A 22,017-nucleotide genomic window follows, 5' to 3' on the forward strand; every position below is an offset into this window, starting at 1 on the left:
CGTGTGTACCCTTTAGGGAAATGTGATTGTACAGGAATTCTTCAAGCTATAATTTTTATATCATCCAGATGTATTCATGATAGGTATAGCAGAAGGAGATCTTTCTACTCAGTGCTTCCCTAGATCTAAGCATATAAAAGATGCGACTTTTCTTACTCCACAGTTCACAATTTTTTAAAAAAGTAAAAATGTAGATGAGTTTCTGATACCTGTTTTCACATTTAATGGTGCTTTAATCCAAAAATAATTAATCCATTTCTTGGCAAGATATTCCTCAGTATGAGTATCAGGATCCAAAGAGTTAAACCTGTGCACAGCAATACTTGGAAAGATGATACTGAATGGTATTGTGAATGTGAATAAATGATGTAACAGACTGTCCTTGCTTTTCTCTTCTTTGCTATCATCAATTTTTGGTTCCTGGGAAATTAATAGATTCATTTTCCTACAATTACCTGATTTCTTCTCAGCAGAACTGGAGAAGGTCAAATGTACTTGCGGTTTCAGAAGTATTAATGTTAGATTATCCTAAAATATGCGACCATTTAGCTAACATATCATAAGTCTCTGAGGAAATCTTTAATCAGATGCATGAAGGAAGATACATTATGCCCAACAACATAAATATCCATGCAAAGAGCAAAGTTACTTTTGAGGAAGGTTGTGCAGATTTGTAACACTGATGTCTGCATTAAAAAGTCTTTTTATGTTTTTGCGTGGTTAGGGAATGAAGTATAATTTTCTGCTGTTGTGGATTGCTCAGAATGAGCAATGAGTATCTTGTCGATACTAGAGGATCAATCTGCAAGTACTTGGGTCACGGTGTAACTGCTTCAGTACCTCTCTCCAGTGCAGCGCTTCTTGTATGAGAGGGAGACATTTTAGCATAGTACAACATAAGTAATATGCCAAAGGTGTTTACTTTTGGTGAACAGGTGTTGTCCTGAACCCTTCCCAACAAACTTGACCTTTAGTCAGAGGGCATGGGAGAGCACTTAGGTACCCTGGGTTTGGACTGAGGGAGCACCCTGGGGAAGCCTGTAGGAAGCTACGCCAGAGGGAAGGGAGCAGTGCTGCTTGCCTTTGAGCCACCATCATACTCCTGAGATGGTTTCGCCAAGCAAGCACATACTGTGCTCACTTCATCTCTTCTTCTGCATAAGTAAACTGAAGATTATGGGCTGGCATCATCAGCACTGAAAAATAAGTCACCTGCAATGAAGCCTTCATCTCTTCAGAATTTGTAAAAGAATGGCTTGAGACGGGGGAAGGGGCTACAGAATGGTCCTAGAAAAGGTTCCTCTAAAATGCTTGCTCTGCCTGCGACCTCATTAGCCAAGCTTGTCAAGCTAATGATGCTCATTGAGTTTGACATTGGCAAAATGGTATATGCAGCTTTCCTTAAATGTTTTTTGCCAACCTTTTTCAAGTGACCCACTTACATAGTTGGCCTCTGGCTTAAATTAAAAAACATATATATATATGTATTTGATCCCTGACTGATTTAAAGGTTTATGCTGCCTGGTAGCACTACATTTTGGATAACTGCTTTAATAGTACTGTGGCTTTTAAAATCGAAACAGTCATTCTGAAACTTTAGCATTAGCTGGGTTTGAAAAAAATCACAAGGCTTTTTATGTTTTCACTTTGTCATTCTGTTACAATTAAAGGGCAATAACTGTCTGAGGAAGAACACATTAAAGGACAATATAGATTGTCCCCTGAAATACAGCCCAGATGGGAAGAATAAATCTCTTTGCGTGGCCAAATAGATTTACATTAAACTGTTATTTTAGTATTCTGACCAAACAGTTTAAGCACTGGCTAATCTGGCTGGCTGGGTATTCTGACACCTCTCTGAGGCAGGTTTTAGTCAGCAGCCTTCTGCAACCTCCCAAATACCTAGCAAGAGCTACCTGAAAGGAAACAGTAGGTTTTCCTTTGTTTGAAGGTTAATTCCAAACTAGCCAAAACGGGGACAAAAACTGTTATCAGAATTTCAATTCCATTTCTTTTTCAACAAAGACATTTTTTTGTGCTTTTTGTTAAAGACTCTGTGGTTCAGAAATCTATTATTCCTTATTTTTTGGTGGTGATGGTGTTAATGAAAGCCTATGTGATAATAGCCACCCTGATTCCAGTTGTACAAAGATCACTTTTTTTTTTTTCCTTTCTCCTCCTCCTTCCTCAGAAAATTAGATAAATGATTTCTTGTTAGTGTCAAATGATATCCAGAGGTCAGTCTTTGACTTTGCTGAGAGTCTTTTATGGGATATATCAGCAATACCACTTAGCTCTTGTTGTTGAATTAAATATAAATACAGCTCAAACGAATAATATTATTGGAGAAAAAAATCACTGTCCGTGCAGCTTCAGATTTCTAAGAGAGTCTAAGACCTACAGGATTAATGGAGTCATGGTCCTTTGGGGTTTTGTCCCAGACCACACAGGTCTTGTAAGAGAATGAGGCAATTTTAGATTGATGGACTTTGTTCATACTTGGTGCCATTACCTAGGCAATACCGACCGTTTATCTCCTTTAAAGTAGACAGAGATAGTTCAGCAGGAAATCTGTTGTTATTTCTCTATTCCTAAGGGAAGGAAATGAAAGATAGGAATGCTCAGTTTGTTAATTGATGGCATCTTGTGAAAAAATACATTTATCCTCCCCCACACCCCCCAAGTATTCCAGATAGATCTGAAATCAGATGAAAATGAAGAATAATTATTCAGACTGGAAGAAAGAATTATTCAGGAAATACTCAGGAATTAAATAGGTTTTAAAATTTCATAGGAAGCTGTTTAATATTTTTAGTCGTTATTTATTTTTCTCATTTTTTTTTAGTTCCTCATAAGCAATTTATAAATGCTGGAAATACGGTACATTCACAAAGAAAGATACAATATTCTCACTCTCACTTTATAATATGCATAACAATAAGGGACGCTTGAAGTGCTTTGCAAAAAACCAGCTCAAACCCTGATCTTCTACAAGTTGTACATGGTTTTAGATTTACATATACATCCTTAATAGGACTACATGCAGAAGAAGGTTGGGTTGAGTGTGTATCTTATGCTTTAAATGCATGGTATGAGTAACTGTTCACATCAACGGGGTATGTATTGGGGAGACGTGCCATGCTATGAGGGAAGTGTCTGAACTGAAACTAGCATACTGGAACACATTTATCTTTCATTTTGTACCTAGGTTTGGTGACAAGCATTTATCTCATCAAGTGGGATGATCAGTCTTTATTTTATACAGTTGCTTGTATCACATCTGTTACATATTATAGTATTTTGAGTCCTAAAATAAAAGACCGGGAACTGCATAAGCTTTTATAAAGGCTTTAATGAAATTGATTTTAAATACTTGAGATTGCCTCCTTAAAGTCTTTACACAGCTGGATTGGAGGAAAACGTACTTTTGTCTGAGAACTGCATTAACTAAAACACAGGGTTGAAATGGTTGAAAACCAGGGTTAAATGTCAGTTTGGACTTTCTTCCCTGACTTTAGTCAGTCCTGGAAACTTTAGAGGAAGAATATTTCAGGATTTATTTCTGGTAAATCAGACTATAAAACTAATCCCTAATGGGCAGTCTTCCAACTGCTTTTTTTCAGTCCCAATGAAATCATGCAAATATTTCTGTGAGTAAAGTAGTTTTAGCAGTTCCTGGAGAAGAGTCCATATTAAGCTGATAAGTCTGGTTTTAAAAAGCATGTTCAGATCTTTGTTAGCATGATTTATCTGTTTTCTGTTCAGTAGATGAAGACAGCAAAAATAAGTAAACCGCAGCAGCAGACTAGTCCTTGTATGCTCATTGAGCTGCTGTGAGAGAAACAGAAGTCTGAATCCAAATCCTGCCAGGGAAACCAAGAGGGATTTGTTTGTCAAGTATTTCACGTTAGCACATAAATGCTAACCAACAGACCACAAAAGTGCGGTTGATCATAGAATCACATAGTGGTTGAGTTTGGATGGCACCTCTGGAGAACATCTAGTCCCCTGCTCAAGCCCTTGCTCAAGCAGGCTCAGCTGCAACCAGTTGCCCAGGACTGTGTCCAGCTGAGTTTTGAGTATCTCCAAATACAAAGACTCCACAGCCTGCCGGACAACCTGGTCCAGTGCTTTGTCACCGTCACATTTAAAAAGGTTTTCTCAGGTTTAAACAGCATTCCCTGTATTTCGGTTTGTGCCCATTGCTTCTTGTCCTGTCACTGGGCTCCACTGAGAAGAGTCTGGCTCTTCTTTACTCCCCCAACCAGGTATTTATACACATAGATAAGATCCCCCTGAGCCTTCTTTTCTCGAGATTGAACAGTCCCAATGCCTCAGCCTCTTCTCCTATGGATGCTTCAGTTCCTTCATCATCCCCATGAGCATTTACTGCACTATCTCCTGTAAGTCCATATCTGTCTTGTACTGGGGAGCCTGTGACTGGACACAGCACTCCACCTGTGGCCTCACCAGTGCTGAGTAGAGGGGAAGGATCACCTCCTGCTGCTTCCTGGCAACACTCTGCAGATGCAGTCCAGGAGGCTGTTGGCCACCTTTGCTGCAAGGGCACGTTGCTGGCTTATGGTCAGCTTGGTGTCCACCAGTGCCTTTTATGCAAAGCTGCTTTCCAGGTGTTTGGCCCCAGCCTGTGCTGAGTCTCTATTCTACCTGCTGTCCAGAGGCTACCACAGCAGATGTGGAATTAAGACATTAATTAAATAATTCGTGTTTCAAAAGAAAAAGAAGAACTCAATAATGTTATACTATTAAAACACTAGTGAAATATTAAAAACTGTATGAACATAATTATTAAATGTATTTGTTCTTCTGTCTGGTTACAACTTTTCAAAATTTCAAACACTGGAGGATTAACATACCCATCCCACTGGAGTTTCTTAAATTGAACTTGAGATGTGTGATAATTTCTAAAGCTAAACCCCTGAATTTCTTATGGCAAGTATTTGAACTAGTGGTCCTGTAGCACCTTGGAAATTCAGATTGCTTTATTTCAGCAATGTTCCCTCATTAAGTTTTACTCCGTGGGTATTTCAAAGTTCTAAACACAAACATAAGCATACTGCAATCAAAACAGTGCTTAACTTCTGATCATCTTTGCCAATTGCACAGTCATCCAATAGTATCATAATTGATCTCGGTACTAAGGTGCCAAACTCTGTGTTGCTGAAGGATAGTTAGATGATGTAAATAGCTTTTTGTGTTTTGCAATAAAGCACACTTTTGTTGTGCTTGATGTAAAAGCAGGAGATGAAGGTATTCTTTTATTGAAGCAAACATGTGGAAAATTGCTCTAGATTGTTACAGTGCAGAGCATCTCCCCTGAAAGAATGAGGTTCATCTATAGGGCAAGCTCTGACTGTGGCACTTTATTGGGGTTACTTCTGGACTCTGTGTGGTCAAAGCAAATAACATCATGTCCGTCTAAACTGTTATAACCATGAGACTGGCACATTTTCTCATCTATAGTGTTATATTCTAAACTGTCACTAGGCATTAACTCAGTCACTGATGAAGTCCTACCACCTAGAGATGAACTCTGCCTCAAAATGATGTTTTCCACTTCACTGCTACTCGTATAGCAATTACTGGGTCATTAATATCATTGCATGCAATTAGTGACAGTAGAATGAGCAAGAGGTTTGTTATTTATTTAATATGAACTTCCACTATAACCCTTTCTTATCCAAGCGCTCCAGTCAGAAACCAGAAAGATTTTCAAGGCAGATGAACATCCTTGAAGAGTGGTGTTGAGTTTGTACAATACAGAAAATATTGGTCCTCATTTGATGTTAAAGCTTCTGCTTTTGTTTCCAGCAAGCTTGCTTGTCATTAGCACCAATCAGTGTAACTTGAGTGCTAACTAATTCTATTAGTTCTGTTCAACTGAACTGTTAAGCAAAGCTTGCTGTGGTTGTGGAGAGATATTTCTCCCCATCCATGAGAGGCTTTTGCCACTAGTGTGCCGGCAGAAAGGATAAACTTATGTAAAATACCTGTTTGTGGTTGGTGAAGTTAACTAGCCAGTAATATGTTTTAGATGCATACTTTCTGATATATGCTGAATACATCATAATTAGTGGGCTTACATCTGCCGCAGTTGCTTCAGTGCTCACAAATATATAATTTGTTTATGTAAACTAGAAGCAGCCATGTGTGCAGTAGATCATTATCTGACAACGTTTCTCAGAGTATGTGAAATGTAGAACTGAAATACTTTTAGAAAAGCTTAACAGTAATGAAAGACTTAAATTGTCATTCATAGTGATACAGTATTGAGAAGCTTTTATTTTTTAATTTTTTTTTTTATAATCTAAATCATTCCAAGAAAATTTTGAAAAGGGACACTTTGACAGCAGTGAAGCAAGTAGGATTTCGTTGTGGGTGGGTAGATGCTGTGACCTTCTGTAATGGATAATAATTCAGCAAATAGTTTACTGTTTAGTACACTTCAGCTGTGGTGTTCCTTAACCCAGAGATAAAGTGGTGCTGTTTTTAAAATGATAGGCAGCAGAAACCAGTCAGAGCTCACAGCTTTTTTGATATTTTCCAACTCTGTCTTGCTCGCTGTCTCTTTTTGCCTTTATGGAAAGACTTTGTTGACATGAAGGGCTGTTTTTTTACCACCTGTATTCTTGTTGTATGATGCCACGTCTCCCTGGAATTAATAGAATCATTCTGAATGTAGAAAACCTTACAAGAACTCTCTTCCTATTTTGTGCCTAATACTTGGGCAGTCCTTTTCAGTCAGACAACGTGCGATGCGGGAAGGAGAGTCTACAGAGTACCAGAGGTGTGCCTGAAATTAAACAGTTGGTATATACCAAGGGATGTTACAGTACAGAACTGATTGGCTCTATCTTGCATGTGTCCTCCACATTGCATCCCCCCCAAAAAATTGAAACAGTAATAAAATCTGTCCCTCACTTAACATGTGAGTACAAGTGGACACTTTTATGGGGAATTATATAAAGACCTCTTATGTCATGAGTCCCATCTAAGTACCACAAGTCATGCCATTCGCATTTGGACGAGATACATTTTAGAGCAGTGGTCAGAAAAGTGAATCAGAAAGTTTCACTGCAGAGCCTTTGTCTTCTTCCAGGCAAGAAGAGTCCTGGTTTTTATTTTACTTCATTTTGTTATGGTTTTAGCTTGACTGGGGAGGGCATTGCTGCTTACTTGCTGTGCAGAATATAATTTGTAGATCCTGTTTAGATATAAATCCTGAGACATACAACATAGGACTTAATTTTCAAAATAACAAGGATGAGAAATGGAAAAGAAGAAGGAAGAATTCTTGTCCTTTTCTTCACATAGAAGTTTTGCCTCATGTGCCGATAGACAGAGAAAAGGCTGGCTTCAAGACTATTTATAAACACTCCATAAGCTTTAGTTTAAGAAAAAAATCTATCTTAATTTGAAGAGATGTGTGGAATAAGACTGAGAGAATGAGAGTTTCTGAATGGCCTTTAGGTTGAGAAACTCCTTAAAATTCTGCTGTCACCTTGACTTTGCAAGTAGGACAAATAAAAAACCAGACATGTTAGAAAAACACAGAATTATTGGTAAGCTATTTTTATACATTTTTCATTACTGTCTGTGTGTCCTAAATTGTATTAATTGAGCAAATTCAGAAGGTTTTTATCTTTTTTGTTAAAGATAACTTTATTTGTAAAATCAGTGGAAAAGTTAGAGTGTGATTTTATTGTCTGTAGATAGAAACACAGGCAACACATTGACAGTACTCTGTGTATCTATTCATAATGCATTTAAGCACTTGCAGTCCAGGTTTGGGGCCGCTGATAGTTAAATTTTGGAAGAGAATTTCCATTTTTTTTTAAAGTGAAGGTTTCAGTGTCGGTCTCATTTTTGTCACTACAAACAAGGGTAAACTGTTAGTTGCTAGAGTTGAAATTAGTATATTTATCTTCTCTCTAAACTTTCGGCAGCTCACCCAACATAGTGTTTGCCAAGCTACCTGTTCTTTGGTGAGTGGCCTGAACAATTTTTTTTGGTTGTTTCAGATCTCCATGCAGATCTGGCATTGCTACAAAGTGGGAAAGGGGAAAAAAAAAAATCATTTCATTTAATTAAAACACTCTTTCTATTACCTCAGCTGCCTTGTTCTTCATCCCTGGCTGGTCTAGAAACAACCTCTCTGTTGTGATCTGTGATTTGTGGTTTCGCAGTGTGTGATTTCTGGTGTTCTTAAACCTGTCCCATAAATTTAGATAATTTATGGGAAAGAAGAATTATTTATTTGGTACTTTACTAAGAGAGTCATTAAAAGGACCAAAAGCAGATGAAAGCAGTGAGAGCACAAACACACGATGCCAAAATAGTGTTCTATTGCTTAATAAAATAAAAAACCCTCAAAAGCTTTACATGTGCTTAGTAATCCTATGAGTGCATATGAGATCAAGTGCAGCTTTGCTTTAAGAATAACTTCTTACTACTGTTGGATCTAAAGCTTTTGTGGACTTTTGCTGCTGTTTAGGTTTTTCCATTCCATTTCTAAGCACAGCTGGGGAAAAGTGAAGATGGGTAGAGTTACTTGATTTTATTTAGCTCTGAATTTGAGAAACCTATTTTCTGATGCTGAATTCAAGCAGTAGTTAAGAAAAAAATGGTGAAAAACACTACTATTGGACCGTACTGATCTACCCCAAAGAAACCTGTTATTCTCATCTTTCTATTAACCAATCCACACCAACAGCAATTAATTCTTGATGACTTTGTCAGTGATGTGTCTTTGATACATTGCCAAATGGCTTGTATTGTCCAGCACACTGAGGGTGGACAAAACCGATTTTGCCCTTGCCCATCAATTGACATCACTCATTCGTTCCTGTAGTCTGTGGTTTAAGGTCCATTTAGTTTTCACAGGAAAATTAAGTACGATGATCATCATTTCTCTCTTCAGCTATGTAGTCCATTTCATATTCAAGCTCTAGAAATAAATGTGTTATAAAGGCGTGTTGGCTCAAAGGATATGACATTTGCAAGTACGTAATGTTTTTCATAATCATAAAACATAAAAGTGTGGGTAATAATTGTGGCAGAATTAAGAGGCTGAGATTTTTGTCTGCTAGTGTTTCCTTTAAGTAATTGTGATGGCATTTTTTCATTTGTAATGTGTGTTTTTAGGAGTGAAGGAAGTTGAATTTTTGTGACTCTGCCTTCATTTCTAATCGCTTTGTGAATGAAAAGCTATATACAGGCACAAATCCAGCAGCTTAATTCTCCATCTGATTAGAGCAATGTTACCAACCTGATAGGTTGAAAACAGCCAAGATCCATGCAGTGGCTTAGCCTCCTGGGAGGCAGAGTAATAACAATCAAATGAAGACATATTAAAATGTAATATTACTTCCTCTCCATGGGGACTGTATAAGAACCATAGCCAGGAACTGTTCTTGTCAGCTGACTCTGTTTCACTCACTGATTCCCTGCCTCTGCATTTATGACTAATGCAATTTGTACAATAAACAACACTTGTGAAGTTTTAAAAGCAAATAAATGTAAAACATCATACATTGATTTACATGAGTTCCCAGGGTTTTTTTGTTTGGTTTGTTTTTTTGTTGTGTTTTTTGAGTGGGTTTTTTTAATAATTTATGTATTTCGAAGAAGGGAAGGCAGAGATGGAATGAAATTCTTTGGTCTGAATAATTTCATTTCCTCTTGTGTAAAGGAGAGGATATGTTAAGGCAGTGTTTTACAAAACCGAAAATGTATACTAGTTTCTCCAAAGTAAGTATGTATCAACAGACTGTTAACCGTAATTTCATAACAGGTCAGTTTTTTCTGAAAATTGAAAACCTGGATTTATATTCCTTATAAAATGGCAGTTGCTGTTGTATTCAAGGAATGCAGACACACAGTGTCTGTATATACAGAGCTCCAACATAATTTTTGACTGATTGCTGTAAACATTGCCTATAAATCATTATGATTTTGTCAGAAAGTCTTAAAATTAGTAGAGATTTTAGGGCAATTTTATGTGTGTTTATCTGTAGGTATGGATAAACTGTTGACTGAATAATTTAGTGCGCTTTTGACTGTAATGATTAGTTTTGCAGACGATACCAGTGGAACAGGACAGGTCTCAGAAAATCAGAGGTACCTATCCGTCAAAAGGTTTAAAAATATTTTGCTACCTGTTTAGCAACATTGTGCTTACTTTTAGTTTCCTATGTGTTGCTGTATTAATACAAAGTGAAGTGTTGGATCCTGAGAATATTTCATACTCATGAGAAACTTCATATTAATCATTAATTACACATTAATGTTAATATTTAAGTAGTATCTAGTCTTCTTAGCACAGGGTCATGTATAGTAGGACATGTGTGTAAAATATATCCATATTTAGATTGAAATATAAAAAAACCCTGAATCTGTTCTTTTTTTTAATACATGTAAATAAAAATAAACTGGATGGAAGGTCTAAAATTTCATATAAACACACCAGAGAGTAGCATTTGTATTTTAGACACAAGAAACTTGTGTTATGTTTCTGTGTTTATACCCAAAACTACCACAGGCACTTTTTTTTTTTTTAAATATTTCAGTGTAAGCAGAGTTCCAGGTACAGGGTCACTTTCCTGAAGTAGTGTGAGTGCAGTGGAGGAACTTACATGATAGTGGGTATAATTTTCATTTGGAGATCAATATAGAAAGGCAGCAGCAAGTGTTTGAGGAATATTTTGTACTCACTCCCTTGTTTGTCTTCTGCACACAGAACTGTCAAGGGGCATTAGCAGTATGAAACTGTGTTTTCTCTGATGTCCCAGATTACTTCTTTTTCTCTGTACAGCTTTTCAAAGCTTGAAACGATGTGTTTAAAACTACCCACTTTCTTCCTGGTACACTAGGGATATGTGAGGTTATATTCCGATAGTCTTAATGAATTTTGAAAAATAATTTCCTCCAGTGGCCTTGGGTAATTGTCAGTTTAATTACAGGGAGAAGCTGAGATGGAAACTGCTCTGTCACTGAAATGTTCCTCTTTGAAAGCTCCCCAGTTCTTGGGATGTAGCAGTCTCTACTCTGAGCTATAACATAGGCTTTTCGAAAACCCCTTGAAGAACTGTGGAAAAAGTGAATACTTCTGCAAATTCATTCATCTGACATCAAAGCTCTGAAAGCATTCTTTTAGCAAGCAAGCGAGGCAGATTGCGCTCGCGTAGGCATACAACCAGACTCATTGTACATCTCTGGGCCTTCCCATTTGGAGACTGTATTTGAAGTAATTTTGCATTCTTTTTGCCATCTTACGTTCTTGCTCTGTACTGAGGTCAGACTGCATCCTCTGCATCTTATTGAGGTCTCCTGCTCTGTGGGTTAAACGTATAGGCCTTTAAAGAATAAAAAGGCATTGATGTTCAAAAGAAGCAGCACTCTATTCAATTAAAATCAAGTAAAAGGTGTTTAAGAAGATGTGAGCCCACATCACCTCAATTAAAAAACAAATTAAGAATAACAAAAAATGCAAGACAAAGTCAGTATTTATTAGTTGTACTTTCAGTTGATGCTCAGGTTTTGTATTTCTATTTACTGCTTTTTTTCCCTTGTCCTTGTGCTGGTACATTGGCAAATAGGTCATAAAAACCACTTTCAGCAAAGACACATTTGATTTATGTCCAGAACTGGTTCTTAGTATTGATTTTTTTTCCCTCTGGAAAAAAACAAAAGAAAACAAAACTATATGTCTCCATTATTTTCTGAGCCTGGCAATGCAGTGGCACATTTCAGATCAGCTTTTATCTTAAATTACTCATTGTGCTCTTTTATATTTTAAAAAGTCTTTTTTGCAAGTTGGAAAAAAAAGAAGTAGTTGCACATATGGCCATTGTCATGTTTTTACAGGGGGAGGGAACAAGAGGAGGAACTGGGAGGGACCATGTATGAGGAGAAGGGAATTTTAGGAAAAGAAAGCACAATTTGGGGAGTCTGTATGGTGGCTGTAATTCGAGTTAGTCACAAAAGAGGCAGAAGTGGAACAAAAACAAGAAGTAGATCAAAGGCTAGGAAGCAGGGTTCAGCAGTATGGGGTTTATATCTTTACGGCTAGAGAGAAGATTAGAGCAAGAAAAATACTGCCATGGGGCTAGGAAGACATTGTGAAGGAAAAAGGAACTATACATAGGCTGCATTTGAAAGAAAATCCCCAAGGAAGGCAAAAGAGAAGGAGCGAGAATTAAAAACAAAGATCGAAACAGTGTGAAGCCCTGGGTGAATTAGATCCTGAGCTGAAAGGAGAGGGGCAGAGGCAGGAAAGTGCTGCTTAAGTTGTGCACCACAGCCACAACAAGCAGCAAGCTCTGTTATATCCCATTTTCTATTTGTTTTCTCCAGTTGGTGGCCTGGTGCCGATGCATGTGCGTGCACCCACTCATAAGTGCGTTTTGGGCCTTGGATAAACAGCTCCAAGAAATGACAGTGAAATTTTCACCCCCAAGACAACTGGGGTGGGAAAACCCCTGGCGTGTTCCCTAACTAGTGAAGCTGGAGTGCGCTGTTGGCAGACATGCTGACTTTGCCGCTGTGGCCAGAGCACCAGGACACACGCCGACAGCAGCCAGTGCCTGGCACCGTGTGGAGTGGCCGCGATGCCCACAGCTGGGGACCTGCAGAATGGTGTTCCAGCGGCTGTTGGGGTTTTGTAACCAACAGCTGTCTCAAGCATCAGTAGTGGCACACCCCTAGACCGTGACTCAATGTTTTGGATTCTCCAAGGGAGTTGTGCTTTGCACTCAAATCTCATGGCAGTGTCAGCTTGCGGTGGGGTTGCGCGGTTCCAACCAGCGCCTAGTTAAGCGAGAACAATATAAACACGGGGGGAAAGCATCCGTTTGTTTGTACAAGTGAAAAGGTTTCCGTGAGAATAGAGCATAATATCCCCACCCCTCACCATCCGCCCCCATGGAGGCTCCTCAATGCTGGGAAAAGTGAGATTGCACTTTAAAATATTAAATGGTTTTCCAATCAGTGCAGAATCTCAGCTTTCACCTGGGTCTTTTGTATGCGTTCGCTTCTTCCAGCAGGAGATTTGTAATAGAGGAAGCAGGTGTAACGTTGTGATTATAAAGATATTGTTGGGGGGAAAAAAAGGGGTGAATTTTCAGTGCTTTGCTCCTCTGAGCCTGCCAGGGCTTCCTTTTCAGCTGACTCCATCACCTTTTAGCAAGGTGCTGTGTTTTCATCCAAGTCAGTTAGTCAGTCAATTGTGCATAGAAAAAAAGGTTGCTGGGTAAATTTGAAACCTTGATAACACATTCTTCCATTTGTATATATTGTACTGCTTACCAGTGTATTCATTCCTTTGGCTTTCAACATTTCACAGCTTTCCATAGGTCAGCCCGAGCAACAAGAACAGGTCCTGGTAGATTGAAAGATTTCTGCTTTCAGAAACTCATATTCACATCACTTTGCCTGTTGATTTCCTGATTTTTATTTATTTTTATTTTTTATTTTTCTTTTATTTTTAATCAGCAACATCAAATGGGTCTTTGGAGGGCCTGGATAACCAGGAGGGAGGGGTGTGCCAGACAAAAACCATGAAGATCCTCATGAAAGTTGGACAAGGTAAAGACCATCTGCTGTTTCATGAAATCACTTTGATCAGTCTCAATGTCCTTTTAGTTTTCAGGCTTCTTTTAGCAGTGTGGAGCAGAGAGCCAACCGAGTCTAGTGTGGTCATTCCTCCCTTATAGTCTGAAAGCAACACCTATTTTCTCTTCCTCAGCTACTGACAGATTTCTACAGAAGGAAGGTTAGCGTAATAAGATCTCTTCATTGGAGAGATCCCTAGAAGGAAAGGTCACCTGGGAGTAGTGTGTTTCAGTCATTTTTATTTTTATTTTAAAAACAAAAGCCACAACTCTGCTGCTCAAAATTATTTAAAATACGTGAAAGGAGGGAAGCTAATATTTCTATAGTTTGCTTGTTATGAATTCTGATTACAGAGGGGCTTTTGTTCATTGTCTCTTTTCACATATAGATAACCTATTGTGCAGGAAGAAAGAATTATCCTTGTAAGTAGAAGTTGGTTCAGTAGTCAATCAACTTCCTCAGTTAAACTGAAATGTCATCTGCAAAGCTTTTCTTGCCAATTACAGGAGTCCCTATAGTTTCTGCAGATGGCCTCACAATTTAAACCTCTGAAATAACTAATATAACAATTTTGCTTTAAAGGGAAAATTACGTTCTTATATCTCCCATTCCTTTGCATAAAGATTTCTTCTGTTGAAAACCATTCATGTCTCACAAGGTACCTAGAGCCATTTTACAAGGCTCCGTACTGTCAGGCAACAAAGCTGCATGAATCGTCTTTCTCTCCCCCAGATCCCAACTCGGCAGGGCTGCCCCGGCACACAGATCCCACCAAGCGCCCTGAGCAGGAAGCTGGCACCAATGGGAAGAGTTCCACCACCAGCCCCTTTGTGAAGGACCACTCAGGTAGGTGTGGCAGGGCTTGCGCTTGGGACATGGCTCTGGCGGGGTCTCCTTTTTTGTCCCCAGATGCATTTTATTTTACTGTTAAAGTGCCAGAAAAACAAATGTTTTCATACTGAGATGAAGCATAAGCCAGTTCTGAGGCTCTGGTGGATAGTGTCTGGGAGCTGCAAGTTTTGGCAACAGCTGCTCTCTCCCCTCTTCCACCCTGCAGGAAAAGTTAATTACATCTTGTGAGAATATCACTCATTTACAGGAAAGTTTTTGGATAGGACGTTCGCTAAGCAGCTTTACGATGGTAAATGCTGCCTTACATTTAGTACTCTGGCAGATGAACGAGTCTTTCTGTCTTTCTCTTCCCGTATAATACATTATCAAGTGGTTCTCGACAGCCATTTATAAAGTTTATTTCAAGGCATCTATAATTAATGTCCTGATCTTTTAGCTGACCCTATAAAGTCTACACATGAATGGCCAGTCTTTTGCTAAATTTGAAGATTTTAAATTTTTTTTTTTGATAATTATCTTAGCCAGATAAACAGATGGTTCCAAACAAATATCTTCAGGATGCATTTCAGACATTAGGTGAAGAAGAAATAACTCACTCTTAATACCCAAGGTCTCTGGAAAAAAATTGGGAGCTTGGGAATGCTACAAAGCAGAACTTGCTGACAGTTGATTCCGGGGTTCCCAAAAATGGCAGCAAGTTTTCCTTGCTAGCTCTATCATTAATTACTGGGCTAATGAATCTGATATGACGGTCACTGGGCACACTTCAGCCGTTTCCTACGGAGGTTCCAGTAGGAAAAGTTCACAGTTATGTGGATGTAGTATCTGCAGCATTCTTCCACCTGTGAGTAAGCATTGAGAAGGGGCAGGTGGTTCAAATTTTCAAGTGAGAAAGTGTCAATTGAGCGTTCATTTAATTTTTGTGACAAATAATATGATGGTGTGATGGCAACAAATATTCAACAGGCTGTTCAGCACATCAGCTTTTCCTGACTACCAAATGTGTGGTGGTGTTTTCTTTTAAGTAAATGTAAGTTAATACAAACAGATACATGTCATAGTCGTTTTGCCTGTGTCCTGCCCTGCCTCGAGCTCCTTTTTTCATGTGCAAGCAAGAGGAGTCCATGTAAAGAGGCACTAAGGGTGGTTTAACTTAGATCAATATGCGAAAGATAAAATAGCAGAGGAACGGTGTGACTCTGAACAGTACCAGTTGTCCTGAGAATTGTCAGTTCCTGGTGTTACTTTCCCCTTGCAGTCCTATCCCACCCCTCTCTGCTGCCTGGGGCTGGCTGGCATCTGTTAAAAGATGCAGTGTGCATCAAAGGCTGCCTTGTCAGTGCCAGTCCTCACCGCTGATGGATGATGATGTATGAAACAGGATGGTTTGGGAGCAGCACAAAAGTGAGACCAACAGACACAAAGTCTTGTTTAATATTGATTGCTGACTTCGGCTGTTTGCATTTAGCTATCTAACAGGGTAATTGGTTTGTCAAAGTTTAGCTGTCAGTTAATTCTTCCAGTCCTGCTTACTCTACACATTTTTAAGCAACGTAAACGGGTCACGGGATGGCAATAACTTTTGTCTGTTGTATTTCCGTTCTTTCTAGGATCTAGCACAGATGGCAGTAAGGCTGGGCATTCCAGTATACTGGGTTCAGAGGTGGCCTTATTTGCAGGGATTGCATCAGGGTGCATCATTTTCATCGTCATCATCATCACTTTGGTGGTTCTTTTGTTGAAGTACCGGAGAAGACACAGGAAGCATTCCCCGCAACACACGACAACTCTCTCACTTAGTACGTTAGCCACCCCAAAACGCAGTGGCAACAACAATGGTTCTGAGCCCAGTGACATTATCATTCCTCTAAGGACTGCAGACAGTGTCTTTTGCCCCCACTATGAAAAGGTCAGCGGCGACTATGGACATCCAGTGTACATAGTTCAAGAGATGCCTCCTCAGAGTCCAGCAAACATTTATTACAAGGTCTGAGAAACACACAACCAACTCTGTGGTACAGTTGAGTCATAGAGGAAACTCACTGGTCAAATGCTTTCTGTTGGGGTTTGTGATGATGCCTTGTGCGCTAGCATTGACTCAAGCACAGGGGGGAGAAGGTGACAGCTCTTTCTCTGGGAGCCAACACGAGCTGGACAGCTTACCTAGTCTGTAGAATTCCTATCTTGGTGAATAAGTATTCACTAAAAGCTGGAAGACTTTTATGTAGAAGATGCCCATTCTGATTGCTGTACTCTTGTTACATTCATCATCCTCAAAGCCATGTGCTGCGGGCGTTCAGGCATGTACAAAAGCCAAGGGAAGATGGAGTGATCTGTGGATGTTAATAGCTCTAGGCATCCTGGGAAGGTGCTCTAGGATATATCAAGCTTGAAATGCAATCTTCTGACTTTTGTGTGTCTCTCTCAGTGCGTACTGGATTTGTCACACAGACCTTAGTGTCCAAGTAAGACTTGTTAAAGTTCTCTTGCGTTTAGTCCGTCACTGTTCCATTTGTTTCTGTTATCCGGGGCTCTGCCATCCTTCACATAAGATTTCCTTTCACTCCACCTCCTGAATCACTAATGGAACATTAATGTTTGAAGATCCGTGCTCCATCCATCTGCTACAGCAGCCTCACTCGAATGGGTAATGCATTTATAGAAATTGTATTTGATAGTAAGGAGCCTTCCAGCCAAAAAGTTAGGCTGTCAACAAAGTCAAGAGCAGGACTGGGTGGTGGAGGGAAGGGCTGACTGCAGTTGCAGTTGAATACTGCTGCCTCAAAAGTAGAAGCTGGGAAGAAAAAAGAAAAAAAAATCATGTAGGTAGCACAGCACTTTGGTATGCTAAGTTTTAAGAGGCAAGTAGGAGGCACACTAACGTGCAGTGGGTTAGGGCTGCAGTTGAAGGAATTCATGGTTATCAAATACCAGTGCGCAGGAAAAAAAATAGTACCTTCAATACAGTAGAACAAAGGGGTATTGTTAGTAAGTGGACAAGCTTGGAGAGGACAAGACAGTAGCAGGCCGCTGAGGATATATTAGGGCAGGGCTGTTGTGGTACTGGCAATAAAATATACGGCTTTGAAGCTGTAGTGAAAACGTAGTCTGCTTTGGATGACTTTTAAGCAGACTCAGCTGCTATACTATCACATTATACTAAACACAGGGAAAGCATCTAAGAAAATAGCAGAGAGCCAAATCTGACCAAGATGATTATAAGCCAGCGGGTCAAATGAGCTGTAATTTTATCACTGGTAAAGTTGTGGAAAAAAAACCCAAAACCCTTTCTCATCTCTAAAGTAAGGCAGAATTTCTTTCTGACTGAGCCTTTTGACACTTTGGTTTATTGTAGTGCTGTCCTTGCACAGTGAGTATAGGTACTGTGACTGACACAGCTGTTCATTGGTGCTCTGTTGCAAAGTTAAAGCACATATGGCAAACCTCTTGCAGTCTGTAAGAATAAAATAAATTATGACACTGAGATGGAGAAGGAAGATATGTCTTATTTATAATAGGTGTATAGAACACAAGGGATATAAACTGAGAGTTTTTCTTTCATTCGTTCTTTCTTACTTTTTTGTTTTGGTTTGCTTTTTTTACTAATATATATTTTGAGATTGCACAGAATCTACACCAGAAGATGTGAAATTAATTTGCGGCAATTAAATAGTCTTAACTTGTCATCATTTTACATATATATATGTGTGTGTGCATGTATATATATATGCACACATATATATGATTATATATATGCATATATATGCATGTATATATATATTTAAATAAAAAAAAAACCTGCTTCTGGGAAAAACATCAGCCATCCAAAAATAACAATGAGAGCATATTAAAAAAAAATCCAAAGCATCTCATAAGAGAAAACTAGGAAATATAAGTCCCAAAATATCAGGAAGTTAATGTTACTGCATCACATATTTCACAACAACAAGGTGTGCCGGCATTTATTTTCTGTGTTGTGTTTTCCCTTGCCTTATGGGCTGATGTGTTCTGTAGATTTCATTGAGGTTCATAGAGGAGGGTTTCAGGTTAAAGTTTTCTCTTTAGCATGGCTATTCCCCTAAAGCTCCCACCCTGGAGAAGAAATAAAAAGCTCTACTTTTATATGTGCTATGCAAATAGACATTTCTAACATAGTCATGTTACTATGGTAACACTTTGCTTTCTGATTTGGAAAGAAAATGTAGCAACAGCATTTTGGGGTTCTCAGACCTCTGGTGAGCACCTGCAAGAAAAAAAAAAAATTCTGTCATAAAAATGATCACTCTTTCTGTTTCCTGAACCTGAAAATGATGTTGGGATGTTGGTCCAAAAGAAAGAAACAAAACAAAAAAAATCCCAACCCATGGTTCTGTGGAAGGTTACCATGGTGACTAACTACAGTACATATGTAATTCTTTTCAACAACCCTTCCTTTCTGTGAATCCATCCATACAAGGTTCTCTTGTAAGTCATTAAGATTTTATTTTGGGGGAGGGGGAGGAAGGGAAAAGATGGGTTTACTGATACTGATTTTTATTAAATCAAATCTATGCTTCATCAGTTGGCTACATTCTAGTTATGTACTAAACTGTGAAAAAAAATCAGACTAATTGCTCAAGAGCAACCTGCAACCAATTGAAAAAAAAAATGTACTGTGCGTCTGTTTTGTGTCTGGTGCAGAATTATGACAATCTACCAACTGTTCCTTTATTTGACGTTGGTCCAGCTTTGAAAAGTTACTGTAAATGCCTTGCTTGTATGATCGTCCCTAGTCACCCGACTTGGAATTTGCACCATCATGTCTAAGTGAAGATGCTGTAAATAGGTTCAGATTTACTGTATATGGATTTGGGGTGTTACAGTAGCCTTATTCACCTTTTTAAATAATAAAAAAAAACCACATGAAAACAAGACAAAAATGGCTTTTCTTAACCAGATTGTGTATATAGAGCAATGTTGGTTTTTTATAAAGTCCGAGCAAGATGTTTTGTATAAAATTTGAATTTTGCAATGTATTTAGCTACAGCTTGTTTAAAGGCAGTGTCATTCCCCTTTGCACTGTATTGAGGAAAAAAATGGTATAAAAGGTTGCCAAATTGCCGCATATTTGTGCTGAAATTGTGTACCATGAATATTTATTTAAGAATTTCTTTGTCCAGTTTGTAAGTAACACAGTATTATGCTTGAGTTATAAATAATTTCTTCTTTCTTTTTTTTTTTTTTCATTTTTTTTTGTTTGTTTGTTTGTTTGTTTCATTCTGTTTTAAAACTAGCCGGTCATAAGTTTGAAATCTGCTTTAGTTCCACATTACAATTAGTTCCCAGAAAATGAAAATTATGAAAATCACATTCCACGTCTGTTTCAAACTGAATTTGTTCTTAAAAAAATAAAATATTTTTTTCCTATGGAAACCTTGCCTTCTAAGTATTTTCTTCTTTTGTTTTGTGATTTTTTTCTTTTTTAAAAGATGAAAATAAAGCCACCAAGCCTGCTTCCCTCTGCCCTTCCCTCCATCCCTTCTTCCATTCTCTCTCCCCCATCTCTCCACCCTGATTGCTAGTGGTTTGTAAGAAAGAAAGCTCCTTATAATACACTGACTTCTGTTAACATACTTCTTTCCCAGACTTTTTCTTACATATATTAGCAGATTTTAAAAAATGGGGGGGGGGGGGTATTATCCCCTTGGAAGTCAGTGAGCTTGAGTCAGGTGCAGTAGCCAGGTTGCCTGGATGATCTGAGAGGTGAGATTATAACCACACAAATAATTCCCAGGCATTATGGAGTGGATTTATACTGTGATCAGAGTCAGAGAAAAAAAATACCTGAAGCCTTCTGGGCACTGTTGCTGTCACTGCTGCTCCTGAGGAGGGGAAGCGGCAAGCCTGGGGTGGTGGGGCTGAGCAAGAAGGGACAGGAGATGGAAGGCTTTGGGATAATGGCAAAGGGTTAGAAATGCTGCAAAGTCAAAACATCTCTGCATGGTTCTTTGAGTGGGGCCACGCATTGTTCTGTCCCTGTTTTACTGTGCTATGAGTCAAGGGAGATGAGGGGCCAACATGTGCGAGTGGCACAAGCCTTAATACAAGATTTGTGGTTGTGTTGCTCTAATTTTCACTAGGATAACCAATTCTCTAAATAATAACTTTTTTTGGCAAAGCCCAGTCACCCTGAAAGTGAGGCACCTTTCAGTTTGTTAGCAGCACATAAATGGCGTGATCATCCATGGAGTAACAGGTGGGAAGGTCTACAGAGGGGAAAGATGTATTTGTCACTTTAACAACAGATGCCAATTTGTCATAGAATTTTCATTGAAGAAAGGCAGCTAGTTATTCATAGTATGGGTCATGCAATTCCCATTTGCCAAATTATTTTTTCATTTCTGAATAATTATGGAAAAGATGACTGTATGGCAAAGGCGCTATGTGTGTTGCAATGGCGTAAGTATTCTGAAACCGGACATACAGAAAGCCGTAGAGACTGTGGAACAGTTGAGCTAGCATGGCATTTTGCTCACTTTATAGGTCCAGTTTACAGAATATGTGCTGGAAGTTGAGCTTAGAGGGAAAGTCATCAGTGGCACTTCACCTCCTGACTCTGCTATAGATGTCCTTGGGAGAGTTCCTTGGTCCAGCAGAAGGTATAAGTGCCCATGGTGGAGCGTGTGAGCATCCTCTGGCCTCTCAGTAAATCACTTGGGCCTAATCCTGCATTTATGGCTGTAAGTCACTTCAAAGTTGGTAGTCTTGCATACTCGGAGGCACACGCATACTTGGCTGGATTGAGACTTCAGTCCCTGCTTCATGCTTGCACACAGGGGATTTCACTTGCTCATCTTGGTGGGTTGTTGTGAGGGTCTCCACATCGTTAATGGCTGTGAGGTGCTCAGGTCTGGTCTACGCTTGAAGTTTGATACAGCCATCTGTTAGAGCTGTGACTACTTTAGTTAAGGCTAAGGCTATTGTTTTTATTTTGGCCTTGGTAAATACTGGAAGATGGTGGTAAGAAAAATAAGATAGTGTCAAGTTTACATGGCATTTTCATTTCTGTGCCTCTTTTTTCCATCTATGATAAAACATATTTATAACTATCATGTATATTGACACCCACACACACCTATTTTTGTCACTGTTTTAGCAATAAGGGAAAAGCAGCATTGCTATAAATGGTGTCTCCACTGAGGGGTGAAAAACCGTTGCTGGTGTAACTGTATCTGTATAGTTACACTTTGGGACAAGGATGCTGGGTTAACGGGAGGGCCTTGCACACATACCTTCACAAACATAACGGAACCTCCACTGAGTCTGCTAAACTCATTTTAGTAAGTGATATGTGCCTTAGACACTCAGCATAAAGTCATTGACTTATAACCCATCTTTTATAACTTGCAGAGGAAAAAAAATCATAGTTGCATTTTGCACTGCTCCTGACACTGCACTATTAATTATCAAACAAGCACAAAATCAGAATTTACTGCCTTTATTATGAAACTGGTTTCCTGGCAAGAACTAGTCCAAGTCAATAGGCTCTGCTAA

At 39.0% G+C, this 22,017-nt stretch overlaps 1 protein-coding gene across 1 annotated transcript in view; it reads left to right on the forward strand.

Annotated features, from left to right (window-relative positions):
* Positions 1-19,896, forward strand: part of EFNB2 (ephrin B2) — a 45,878-nt gene extending 25,982 nt beyond the window's left edge. The window contains exons 3-5 of the mRNA XM_074815335.1: positions 13,513-13,605; positions 14,365-14,478; positions 16,095-19,896. Of these exons, the coding sequence (XP_074671436.1) occupies positions 13,513-13,605; positions 14,365-14,478; positions 16,095-16,477 (590 nt within the window). The 3' untranslated portion in view covers positions 16,478-19,896. The remainder of the gene's footprint in view (positions 1-13,512; positions 13,606-14,364; positions 14,479-16,094) is intronic.
* The last annotated feature ends 2,121 nt before the right edge of the window (positions 19,897-22,017 follow it).

This window comes from Strix aluco, chromosome 2 (genome assembly GCF_031877795.1).
Source record: "Strix aluco isolate bStrAlu1 chromosome 2, bStrAlu1.hap1, whole genome shotgun sequence".
Classification (NCBI taxonomy): Eukaryota; Metazoa; Chordata; class Aves; order Strigiformes; family Strigidae; genus Strix; species Strix aluco.